This window comes from Musca vetustissima, unplaced genomic scaffold (assembly GCF_032173495.1).
Source record: "Musca vetustissima isolate MV318-11 ecotype Yass unplaced genomic scaffold, APGP_CSIRO_Mvet_v1 utg27727, whole genome shotgun sequence".
NCBI classification, from domain to species: domain Eukaryota; kingdom Metazoa; phylum Arthropoda; class Insecta; order Diptera; family Muscidae; genus Musca; species Musca vetustissima.
The window spans coordinates 125,418-139,126 of NW_026880928.1; the positions used below are offsets into that span (position 1 = coordinate 125,418).

Consider the following 13,709-nt stretch of genomic DNA (forward strand, 5'->3'; position numbering starts at 1 on the left):
TAAAATAAATGAAATAAATTACAATAGATTTATAATAGAAATAAATTTATAAATAGGCTTATAAGTATTTACAATAAAAAAAATATTTTTTGTTTCATAAATTTAATTAACCTAAACAAAAACACACTTTGAGATAAAGTTGTCCCTGTTATCATTCCTAAGTTCATTGTTTAAAAAAAATAATTCCAAGTGACTACATATTTAGTTCGTTGAAAATCACAAAAAAGCTTATGATTTACATTTTGGTCCTATGGTACAATACACACCAACGAAAACGAATGACAGTCATATAAACTTTTTATCTTTGTATTCAAAAGGTAGGTGAAGAAATTTAATTTTCGTTATTCAATAATTATTTTAATTATAGATTTCATGTAAGTTTTCTAAAAATTCGCTGACTGACATCCATGTTGTTTAGTGTGTACTCTCCTTATGTTTTCAACTAAAACATTCGATGATTTGCCGGTACATCGGCATGCACACTAACCGGTATCGATTGTGTCGCATCGACTGTCAGATCATTACCGGTTTGATGTGACACCGGTTCATAGGCACTGTAGGGATCACTGCGTTGCCAACTGTTACCGGTTGCTGGTGATGGACTTGCTACGTATGCGGTATAAGTATCTGCCTTGGGTTGTGATGCAGCACCATGAATGTGTAAATGAATTTCCTTACTGGGATGCTCTGAATGATGTTCGTGTTCGTGAACTGGAGCCGAAGACCAACCGGCCGATGATGATGGCGACCAACCCCAACTTGGTGCAGCCGAATATTCAACATGATGATTCCATGATGGTGGTGGAGCTGAATATTGAATTTGTGGTAGAATATTAGCTTTCAGGGTAAAGAATTTAGCCAGGAGGGCCAAAGCATTCATGGCCAAGAGAACCTTGACAAGGAAGAGAGTCTTTAAGCCGATGCCCACTAGGAAAGCCACCATGGCAGTGAGGACACCAAATTTGAAGATAATGGGTATGAGAGCCATTTGTAGACGACGAATTTTGCCAAATGTACGACCTTGTACGCTGCCATCGGAACGTCCTTCTGTAATGGAAAATGAAATTATTTTTTTTAATGGCGTTTAGTTTGTCATTACATAATATATGGTTAAGAACGTGTTGAAATTATTAGAACCATACTATTATTTTTTTTATCGATTGTAGGAAATGTAGGAAATATTTAAAAATGTATTAACATATTATTTTATTTTCAGAGAAAACTGCATATGTCAGAAAAAACAATCCACACATTAATATCGACCATAAATTAAATTTGAGTCCCATTTAGTACCAAATTTCATGATTCGAGCTCTAAACCTACACACCGACAGTGATTCTAAATCCAAGTTTCAGGATTCCAACTTCATAGGTTCACCCACAATTCAAATTGTACCAAATTTAGTACACAGTGGTATGAATTTTCAAAACCTCTTACTTACCCCAAACCTACACCACCACAGTGATCCAAAATATAAGCTTCAGGATTCCAAATCTATCGGTTCACCCACAATTCAAATTGTACTAAATTTAGTACATAGTAGTACCAATTTCCAAAATTCTACACCTCCACCCTAATTCTACACCTCCACGGTGATCACAAATCCAAGTTTCAGGATTCCAACTATACTGGTTCACTCACAATTCAAATTGTACCAAATTTAGTACACATTTCTAAAACTTCCTACATATATCAATCTTACACCTCAACAGAGATTCTGACTCCAAATTTCATGATTCTAGCTCTATTGGTTCATTTAAAACTCAAATTGTACCAAATTTAGAACCATTTAGTACCCATAAGTATTATTTTCTTAAAATGAATCCTGACCCCAATCCCACACCCCTACAGGGATCCTGACTCCAAATTTCATTGTTCCCGCTCTATAGGATCACCCAAATCCCAACTGTACCCATTATAGTACGATTTAGTATGTTTCGTACACATAAGTTACAAATTTCCAAAAGTACGTTTATAACCCAATCCTACACTCCGACGGTAATTTTAATTTCAAATTCCAGGACTCCAGCTCGATTTGTCTCTCCAAATTAAATTTGTACCAAATATAGTACCATACTTTTCGTACACATGAGAACACGTTTTCAAAACCATCTCCATAAATTGACCCTACTTCTCAACCTTAATTCACACTCCAAATTTCAAGTTTGCAAACACTATTCGTTCCATGCCACAGAATTGTACCAAATTTAGTACATTTTCGTACTTTTCGCATAGTTATAGTTCGAATGTTCAAAAACCCTTTGGTACATCTCCACCGGTTCGCCAAATATAAATGGTATCACATTTAGTACTTTTCGTACCGTTCTAGTACGAATTTCCAAAAACCCAGCCTTATCTGTCACCTTTGGACCAAGAGTGACCCTCAACCAAATTTCAGATTTCTAGCTCCAACGGTTCGCCAAATACAAATGGTATCACATTTAGTACCTTTCGTGCCTTTCTAGTACGAATTTCCAAAAACCCAGCCTTATCTGTCACATTTGGACCAAGAGTGACCCTCACCCAAAATTTTAAGATTCTAGCTTCAGCCGTTTCGTCTGGGCGTTGATGAATCGTTAAATCTGTCAGTCAGTCAATCACTTCACTCTTTTATTAGTATAGATAACCTGATTACAAGAATATGTGGAACGAATAGGGATGCCTAGGTTACATGTGATGTATTTCTAAAGTGTTAGACTATAATTAGAGACTGAAATTAACCTGATATTGGTCTCAATATCTCATCAAAGTTCATTCACATCTAACTACAGACTTATTTATTTACCTTTTACTATGATGTGTTAAGTTTTATGAAAATTAAAATTTTACCAAATATTTGGCATTTCACATGAAAAATATTTTTATTTTTGTGTTGGGCATGAAACACACCTTTCATCGCTACTTTGTAATGCTATTATCTATTAACCACATTACATGGCAGTGATTCAACATTACTCAATTTCAATAGACTCTGTTAAAACCGAGGCAAAATTTCAACTACTCAAAATCATGGCAACTGATGGCAGAATGCCAAACCAGCTACATGAGATGAAAATAAGTCATGCGTTTCTTAACTCAACAAAGAGGCTTCGGTTTGTTTTTTTCAAGTCATTCCACAAACGAATAGTGTCTGGACAATGAAAGTGAAATTGAAGTCATAGAAAAAGAAATGAAACGAAGAAGTGTAAAATGAACTTGAATCCGCTCTTGATTTTTTGTTTATTTCTAGCTAATAGGCATTATGGAAAGTTAACAATTTGGCAATGTTTAATAATCATTGCCAAATTTGAACAAGGCCTATTATGGATATTTTCCATGAAATGATTGGGGGTATTTTTCGTTGGCTATGATTCATATAATTTTATGACGTCATTATTATTAGTACTGTAATAGTGAAAGTATTAATGCTTTCTTTGCCAGCAAATAAAATTTCAAGAGCACGCATCATGCCATTTACATTTTTCAAACTCGAATTGATATCAACTGGTATCAAGTTTTAAAATAAATTGAAAAAATCCATATCAAGGGTTATCCCGAATCTTTATTTGTTTATCTATTTATACCCTACACAACTACGTTGTCAGGGTATTATAGCTTTGTGCAGGCCCAAGAGTTTGTAACGCCGTGAAATATTGGTCCTAGACCCACCTTCAAGTATACCGATCGTCATATGTCGGTCTATACATGTGTGTCCGTCCGTCTGTCTGTCCATTATAATTTGTAAACACGATACAGGCCACACTTATGGACCAATGAAGACCCCTATTGTTTTTGGTAAAGATCGGCTAATACTTAGGGGATGAAATGGACCAAATACCTAATTTTTGTCAGTTTTTCTGGTCGCTCCAAAGGCCGCAATTATGGTCCGAACATCGCGAATTTTTACATGGAGAAGGGAATCGGGCCAAAAAATAATCATGCCTCTTTTAATAAAGATTGGTCATATTAAGCGGGTCAAATGGACCCTGACTTTTGTGTGAAAAATGACAAAATTTGTATTCTATGGCGTATATATTTACTCCTGAGGGACATTGACCCTAGAAGTTGATAGAATATCAAGAGGAGTGGTTGACATTTATATTTATACAAATTATATTTATACAAATTATATGGTTGTATGTACTCGGATGTGGGAGTTACACTTAAATATTTACAGGTGCTTACGTATTCAGATATTATATATTAACCCATTATCTCACTAGAGGCCGGAAATATAGCTCTGATCGCTTTGAAATTTTCCATGAGGATCCATGTATGGCCAAGGACAACGCCTATAATATTCGGTGATGATCAGATAATAATTTTGGGATGAACTGGACTGAGAATTTAATTTTTTATATTTTTTTCGAGTCGATCTATAGGCCACAATTGAAAGCCAAACATCGCAACACAACCCAGGGCGAAGGGAATACTGCCAAGAAATTAGAAGGGTTGTACTGAATATTAGTAATATTGGTTGACCTCTAATCGGTTAAGAGTGTGCAAATATCGGGAAATATTGCCACAGAAAGTTAGATTTTCGTGGAAGCTGTGTAGGGCATCATATGGTCGGCCCCGTCCCACTATACTGCTCCGCTCACTGGTTTTTATTTACTTTTTTATTTTTGAACGAATAACTATTCTAAAAATGTACCTTCAAAGACTCTTAAATATATAGAATGTTTTTCGATGAGAAATATCCGAGGTGGAGTTCATATTAAATCTGTCATTCCATTTGCAACAACATGAAATATTCATCGGATACCCCATAAAGTATATATGTATATTCTAGATCAGAATGAAATTCTCTGTTGAAATCACAATATCGCAATATACAAGATAGAGCTTTGAAATTTTGGTATTTAAAATTGACAATATCGGTCCATGTTTTGATATAGCCCCCATATAAGAGTTCTTGAGATTTTCACTTGAAATTGTGTAGAGACATTCTTTAATCAGTGTAGATTCGAATTATATCAACAAATGTAAATAGTGCACCAAGCCCCTATATTTCTTTCGATTCGGACGATATTTCTCATAGCGCACTGAATAATGTCTAAAATGATATGTGCTGAGTTTCGTGAAAATTGTTTCAGATTTAGATATAGCTACCACATATTTTTTTCCGATTTTTAGTAAATTGTACACTAAACACCCATAGTTTGTCCGATTGGCACACAATTTTGTACAATGTACTGAAATTAATATAAATTATTATCTGGCAAGTTTCGTTTAAAATCGGTTCAGATTTAGATAAAGCTCCCATATATACTTTTGTCCGCTTTTAAGTAAATGGTGCACCAAACTCCTAAATTATTTGGATCGAATACGTTATTTATGCGAATTCGATCTAAGTTTTTGGATAGCAAATCATCCTGCCACAATTATTAAAATTGGTCTGCAAACATTCTCATTGAGTTGTAAATCTTTCATTTATAAATTATCAATATTGGCCGAAGTTTCATATAACGGACTTTATGGCAAAACTTCTTATTAAAAATGATCGAAATTGGCCCATTTTTAGGTCCTCCATAATTTTGATTTTGGGGAGTCTGGACATGATTTTCAACCGGGATGGCTCTAAATTGGTACTTTGGGTTCTCATCAATTTTCCTACACAAATTGATCAATATTGGTCCACTTTTTAACGATTCCTCCATACAGACACTCCTACATATGATACATATGAGATCAATTCAAAAATCGAAATTAGAGAGGAATTGTTATATGGAGACTAACCTAAAATTTGAACCTATTTAGATCAGCTTTGGTGGGTAGATTTACTACCCTACCATCCAATAGAAAGTCTACCAACCAAAACATTGATATTAATTCTTCTTATCGAAAAATTTCAATATTGGCTTGCAAATCCTCCCTCCAAAAACTATCAATATGACCATCTATATTACGATAACCCTCATACTTTCGATATTTTGACGATTTCTGATGCGTTTTTCAATTATTATATATTTTTGGTAATGATTAGGTACCTAGAAATATCCAATGTTAGTCCATGATCTAATATAGTCCCTATATATTGGTACACCCATACATTCATTATATTGATTACTTTGGAGTTTTTTTTTAACCCAGTTGACTCTAATTTGATATTTTGAGGTCTGATTGGATTTGATATCCAATATTTCTATCAGAAATTATAATAACCGGTCGATATTTAGATAAACCTCCAGTTAAATATGAATCCAAATTCAGGCAGGTTGATGATCCTAGCCGTAGTATCTTGGCACCATTTTAATATGATATAGTGGTCATATAAAAGTCACAATATGTTCGGTTAGGTACAGCCGAAATCGTTTATAACGACACCGTTTTTAGTAGCATGTCGGTTATGAAGACGGTATAAGTTCTGTATAAAAATTCTGGTATAAAGATTCTACTCTATTTTTATACCCTACACAACTATGTTGTCAGGGTATTATAGCTTTGTGCAGACCCAAGAGTTTGTAACGCCGCGAAATATTGGTCCTAGACCCATCTTTAAGTATACCGATCGTCATATCTAGACTAGCTGAGTCGATCTAGACATGTGTATCCGTCCGTCCGTATGTCCATTATATCTTGTAAACACGATACAGGCCACAGTTATGGACCAATCATCACGAAGTTTTGCATGTAGGATGGGTTCTGGCCAATGAAGACCCCTATTGTTTCTGGTAAAGGTCGGATAATATTTGGGGAATGATATGGACCAAATACTTAATTTTTTTCTGGTCGCTCTAGAGGCCGCAATTATGACCCAAACATCGCGAATTTTTACATAGAGAAGGGGATCGGGTCAAAGAATAAGCTTGCCTGTTTTGATAAGGATCGGTCAATATTTAGCGGGTCAAATGAACCCTGACTTTTGTGTGAAAAATTACAACATTTTTATTCTATAGCGTATAGATTTACCCCTGAAGGACATAGACCCGAAAAGTTGTTGGTATATTCAAGGGCAGTGGCTGACCATTAAATTGATACCAATTATATGGTCGTATGTACTCAGATGTGGGAGTTACACTTAAACATTTACAGGTGCTTATGTATTCAGATATTATTTAGTAACCCTTTACCACACTAGAGGTCGGACATATAGCACTGATCGCTTTAAAATGTTCCATGAAGTTTCAGTTATGGTCAAGGATAACGCCTTAAATTTTCGGTGACGATCAGATAATTATAGTGTTATGAAGTGGACCGAAAACTTAATATGTTTGTGTTTTTTCGAGTCGATCTATAGGCTCCAATGGGAATAAGAACATCACAACACAAGGGAAGGGAATCTGGACAAGTAATTAGAAGGTCTGTACTGAACATTAGTAATAATTGTCGGCCTCTAGTTGGTCCAGATGGTTCAAATATAGCGAAATATTGCACAAGCTCAGAATATAGATCCACAGAAAGTTAGTTTTTCGTGGAAGTTGTGTAGGGTATCATACTGCTCCGCTCACTGGTTATATATTTATTTATAATTTTATTTGTTTATAACAAATTTGGTTATAGCAACCAATTTCGCCTGTCCCTTGACCTTTGAATGTCCACCCCATAATGGAGGGTATAAAAAGTTTGGTCCGGCAGACCTTAAAAAATTTGGTTTCTTTTTAATATTTCCTTTCAAAACGTTGTCTTGATCTCTTTTATTCGATCAAATATTTTTCTCTATCATTTGCCATTTTAGAAATTTACAATCCTATTATTTTACGCTTACATAATATTAATATTACAAATTAAAGCGGAAATTAAATTTTCAATTACCAAAAATCTGATTCAAAATCTAAAATCTACACAAAAAAATCATAAAAGTTTACCTGCAGTTACGGAAGTGGCCGTGTCATCATCGGCACTAAAAAGTCCCGCCGAAATATCAGCTTTAATCCAATTCCAAATACCTCTAACAATACCCCATACGCGTGATGACGCTACATCGGGCCCATCCACGGCAGTTTTTTCTATTGCCACAAGTCAGCAAATGAGCAAAAACAAAAAGTGGGAAGCAATAAAAAAAGAATATCTCGCAATTAATAAAACTCAACGTAATGTTGAATTTCTCTTAGAAATAAACTCTAAATTGTTAAACAATAACTAATGTGATTTGTTTTAAACAACAATAACATGCCTATCGACATATCTATGTATGTTGTAAATAAGACATATAAACCTTTTATTTTTATTAAATAAATAACCGATACTCATAAAAAAATAAACAAGGCCTAATTACTTTTTCAACGGAACAACTATTTCGACAGAATAAAGAAATCAAAATTTACCTGCTGCAACATCATCGTCCGCTCCAAACAGACCAGCCGATATGTCATCTTTAATCCAATTTAAAACACCTCTGACAATGCCCCAGACACTAAACAGAGATTCGTCCGACGATTGTACAGCATTTTTTTCAGCAGCATCATCGTCGTCATCATCATCTTCGCCGGAGTCTTGTTCACCATCGCCAGCATCAGTGTTTGCGGCAGCAACTTCCGACTTGGCCGTCGTCGTTGTTGTTACATCGTCTCCAGTTTCGGTAACGGCTTTTGTTTTAGTATTTGTTGTTATTTTGCCACAATTTACCGCTGTTGTTAGACAACAAATGGCCAAGGTTAATAGAAATAGTTGATGAATTCGGGATTTCGTTATCACCATCATCTGTCGGGGGAAAAACAAAACAAACAATGAAATGGAGAAAACAACAAAATAAATAGCAGCAAGACTATGCGATGAAATGCCAAAAAATGACATTAAAATATTTATTAAATATGTAAATATATACATGTGTGGATAAAACAAACAACAGCCGAACGAGATTTATACGTTCGAACATTTTAAGTAAAAAATTACAAAAAATAATGAAAACGCTTAAGAGCAAACATCCAATATTGCTACATATTAAAATACAAAATATGAACTTCAAACATTATGAAGCAGGTCATTTTTAATTTCGCCATGTGCTGAGCAGTTCGTTTAAAACTTGGCTATTTTTAAAATTATCATGGATAAAAATAGTCGAATTGAAGTCATATGAAAACTAGTTGGAAGGTATAAATCGCCGTTACGGGCAGAAAAATACCCCCACAATGTGTTAGTTCAGTTTTATATGAAGTCTGTGGAGTCGGATTTTAAAAGTCAGGGAATAATGTGAAAAATCTAACATTTAATTCAAACATGAGACTCATGCGATTTATAATTTGTATATACTTCACCATATGATGGTGCGTATAATTAATTTGTCATTCGTTTTGCAATACCTCGAAATATAAAATGTATATACATATATTCTGGACCAGATTAATATTACATATCGGTTTAGCAATGTACGTCTATCCATCACTACTCCAATATAGATTACAATAATTAAGATAGAGCTCTGAAAATGTGCCCATACTCCTCTGATGGTTAGTGCTGAAAGTCGGATATATAGGTCACAATTGTTAATTGTATATTCCGGTCTCCTTCATAGATTCGCAGAATATTTTTATTTCACTATAGTTCCATGTTTTGATATATACAGGACACGCCCCATTTTAAGAAATTTTAATGAACGTGGAGCGCTTTTCCATCAACATGATTTTAACACTAGATTGCCGAAGGCGGTCATTTTTACCGCTTTTCAATTTCAAGTACAAAAACAACTGTGCATATATTGACACTTTTTTAAATTAGGTGACTTTTTTTATAATAAACGTAATTCTATGTGGTACAAAAAGTCACCAAATTTTAAAAAGTGTGGATATATGCACAGTTGTTTTTATACCCTTCACCACACTGTGGTACAGGGTATTATGTATTTGTGCATATGTTTGTAACAGGCAAAAATAATCGAGATAGACCCATGGTTCCTTTTGAGAATATGCATAGAATCACTTTCTGAGTCGGTTTATGCATGTCCGTCTGTCCGTCCGTCCGTCCATGTATTTTTGTTAACAAAGTACAGGTCGCATCTGGATGAAATTTGGCACAGGTCACTTAATTGGCCCACGGTCGAACCCTATTGAAATTGGAGAAAATCGGTCCACGTTTAGGCATAGCTCCCATATAAGGGTACCCCCCAATTTTCGGTATTTTGGGGTTCTTGAGCGCGTTTTTCAACCGAATACGCTGAAATTTGGTACATTGGGTTCTTATTGGGTACTAAATGTCCCCACAAAAAATTATAAATATAGGTCCATTTTTTCGGGTAGCCCTTATATATAGGTACCCCCAGTTTTCGGTATTTTGGGGTTCTTGGGCTCGTTTTATAACTGAATTCTCTGAAATTTTGTACATTCGGTTCTTATTGTGTACCAAATTATTCCACTAAAAATTATAAATATAGTTCCAGTTTTTCTGGTAGTCCCCATATAACGGTACTCCCAAATTATTGGGGGTTCTGATCGTATTTTTCGACCGAATTGACTTTAATTTAGTACATCGAGTTCTTATTAGGTAGCAAATATCTCCACTAAAAATAATAAATATAGGTCCACTTTTTCGGGTACCCCCGTATAAGGGTACCCCCAATTTTCGGTATTTTGGGGTTCTTGAACGCGTTTTTCAACCAAATTCTTTGTAATTTGGTTTTTTGTAGTCGTATATGGTAACAAACCTCCCTCCTAAAAATTACTAATATTCGCCTCCTTTTAGGGGTGGTCCCCTTATAACCACCTTTTTATACCCTTCACCGCACTGTGGTACAGGGTATTGTGTCGTTGTGCATATGTATGTAACAGGCAAAAATAATCGAGATATACCCATGGTTCCTTTTGTGAATATGCATAGAATCACTTTCTGAGTCGATATATGCATGTCCGTCCGTCCGTCCATGTATTTTTGTTAACAAAGTACAGATCGCATTTATGATCCTCCCAATAGTGGTCCGACTAAAGCAATATTGTGCACAGAGTACTGAATTAGGTCCCGACTGATGTATGACAAATTTTGTTGGAATCGGTTCAGATTTATATCTAAATATGCTATATATAGTTTCGTCCGATTTTATGTAAATGGAGCAACATACTGCCAATATTTATCCGATTGAGACAAAATTTTGCACCGCGTACTAAATTAGGTCATTGATGAATGCGAAGTTTTGTTGATATCGGTTCAGATTTAGATATTTAAGGTAAATTGTGCACCAAACTCCCAATATTGGTCCGATTGAAGCAAAATTTTACACAGAGTACTGAATTAGGTCCCGACTGATGTATGCGAAATGTCTATATCTACAGGATATTGTAGATATTAACATATCTTGCATGTACCCATAGTGGTGAAGGGTATCATATAGTCGGCCCCGTCCGACTTTTGAACTTTCCTCACTGGTTTTTTAATTGAAATTGAAAAGCGGTTCAAAATGACCGCCTTCGGCAATCTAGTGTTAATTTGACAATCTAGACCCTTGGATGTTAAAAACGCCGCGAAATATTGGTCCTTTTGGTATTCCGATCAATTATGACCCGAACATCATGAGAAAGGTGTCTGCCCATGGAATAAGCATGATTGTTATGTAGCGGGTCAAATGAATACCTTTTGTATAAAAAATTTCAAAATTTTCTATTCTATGGCTTCTGAAGGGCATAGACCCTTTCAATTGATACTAATTATAGTGATGTATTTGCCCGGATATGGGAGTTATACTAAAATAGTTACTGGTGTCAACGTATTCTGATATTATTTTATAACCCATTACCACACTAGAGGGCGGTGGTAATGGGTTATAAAATAACCCATCATCGCTATGGAATTTTATATGAAGTTTGGGTTTGGGTCAAGGTCTTTCGGTATTGATCAGATGATATATAGGGAATGAAATAGAATGAAAATGTTATTTTTGTCAGGTTTTCTAATCTGCACACGGGAATCGGGTCCACTATTGAAAATGTCTCTTTTCAATATTTTGGGGGGGTTAACTAAGCCATGATATTTGTGTGTAAAATAATAAAATTGGAATCTTATGATTTAAATGTTCAGGAGAGTGCAAATATCGAAAAATGCCCAGACTCGGAATATACAGGGTGAGATAAAATAACTGCAACGAAGTCAAGCGCCATATTTTTAACATTTTTTTTTTAATTTTATCGAATGAAAGTAAAAATGTCGGAAATAACGTCAAATTTTAGAATAAGTTTAGATTTGTTCGCATTGGTCACCTATGGCGCGAATTATGGCCTTCAAACAGCTAATAGTTTTATTGGCCGTAGAGCAACAATCGCTACCCGATTGTTATTCTGCGGTATTTTGGCCTATTCCCGGCGAATCGCTTGCTTGAGGTGATCGACACTTTGGTATTCTTTAGTGCCAACCTTGCTTTCCAAAATACTCCAGACACAATAGTCCAACGGATTGGTATCAGGAGATGTTGGTGAGCATTGTGCGCTGGAAATGAAGCGAGGAACCTCATTTCGTAACCATTACTGGGTGGCGCGTCAACTTTCGCACTCAGGATGGCCATGTTGGACAAAGAATGTTTTCTCATCAAGGAAAACCAAACTCGGCAGTTCACCACTTTCGGCCATGCTCTTTAGCTCTTTTCAGTCTATTCTCTTTCTGTTCCATCAAGAATAACTTTTTTCTGGAAAATCCTGTTGTACGCTTGTAAACAATTCGGACGAGTGGCTTAGAAATGACAGCAGTCTGAAGTTGGTTGCAGTTTTTTCATCTCACCCTGTTTTTCTGCATGCAAAACAGGCTCGTGACAGTTGTGTAGGGTATTACCATTTTTTAGGTATTATCTGCATTTTCCAACAGACGTGGCTGTAATTTAGCATTACGCTTTTTGAGAATGAAATTCTTTTTCATCTGGATTTTTTTCGTCCTATATTTTTGGAAATTTTATTGGCATTAAACGAATCTGCATAGTAGGGGAGGTAACTAAAGGAGTGGACGGATAGAATTCTCAATTCGAATATTAAAATATGTTAAAATGATTACGACCGATTGTGTAAAATTTGGATAGAATCTTTTAAATGAGGAATCGAATAAGGATATAATTTACAAAAATATTCCCAATTCGATTAGACTATAAATTTCATCTCAAATAGTAAAAACATAGTTAAGGTCAGCATGGGCCGAACTTGTTATACCCTCATCCATGGCTGTGCACACAGGCTGGGAAACTGGGGTAGGATATTCAACATATATATCCAACAAACGGCACATTTTAAGGGGGATATTTTAAAATAAAATAAAAACATTTTTTTATTGAAGAGCAATCCGACATGCCACATCGATGAGTTAATTCGGTAAAAAAATTGATGATTAATAATATTGATGATGTGGTGGTACGGCCGTCAATTTACCGAAAATTTGTGATCTTGTTATGTGAAAGCTATACGAAAACTTTAATCGATATTCATAATTTTTGGTAGGAAATTGACATATAATGAAAACCTATGATTTCAAATTCGAGTCAATTCGGTTAAAAAAGGGGCAAAGCCGACCCAAAAATACCGAATGATAGTGGGTACCATTTTATGGAGCCTACCAGGAAACTTGGGCCAATATTGAAAATTTTTGGTATGCAAATTTTCTATTTAATGGGAATTCCCCATGTATATATATATATATATATATATATATAATCGAGTCTCCGACCAATCTTTCGAGGTGTAGCAAACGCAATGACAAATTTAATATATATTCGTCCTTATGGTGGAGGATATAAAGTGCTTTCTACATTAAGCGTAGATTTTGAAAGACATTTCTCAAACATCTATAGACCCATTTTTTAAAGAATTGTGTCATAGACAAACCAGGGG

General features: G+C 35.2%; 1 protein-coding gene across 1 annotated transcript; it reads right to left on the reverse strand.

Moving 5' to 3' along the window:
• Positions 1 to 442: 442 nt before the first annotated feature.
• On the reverse strand, positions 443 to 12,669 carry LOC133326927 (uncharacterized). The gene is made up of 3 exons (XM_061535541.1): positions 12,616 to 12,669; positions 8,247 to 8,622; positions 443 to 1,047 (listed from the first exon to the last, which is right to left on the reverse strand). Exons 1-3 carry the CDS (start codon positions 12,667 to 12,669, stop codon positions 443 to 445), a joined length of 1,035 nt encoding a protein of 344 aa, XP_061391525.1.
• Between the last annotated feature and the right edge of the window lie 1,040 nt (positions 12,670 to 13,709).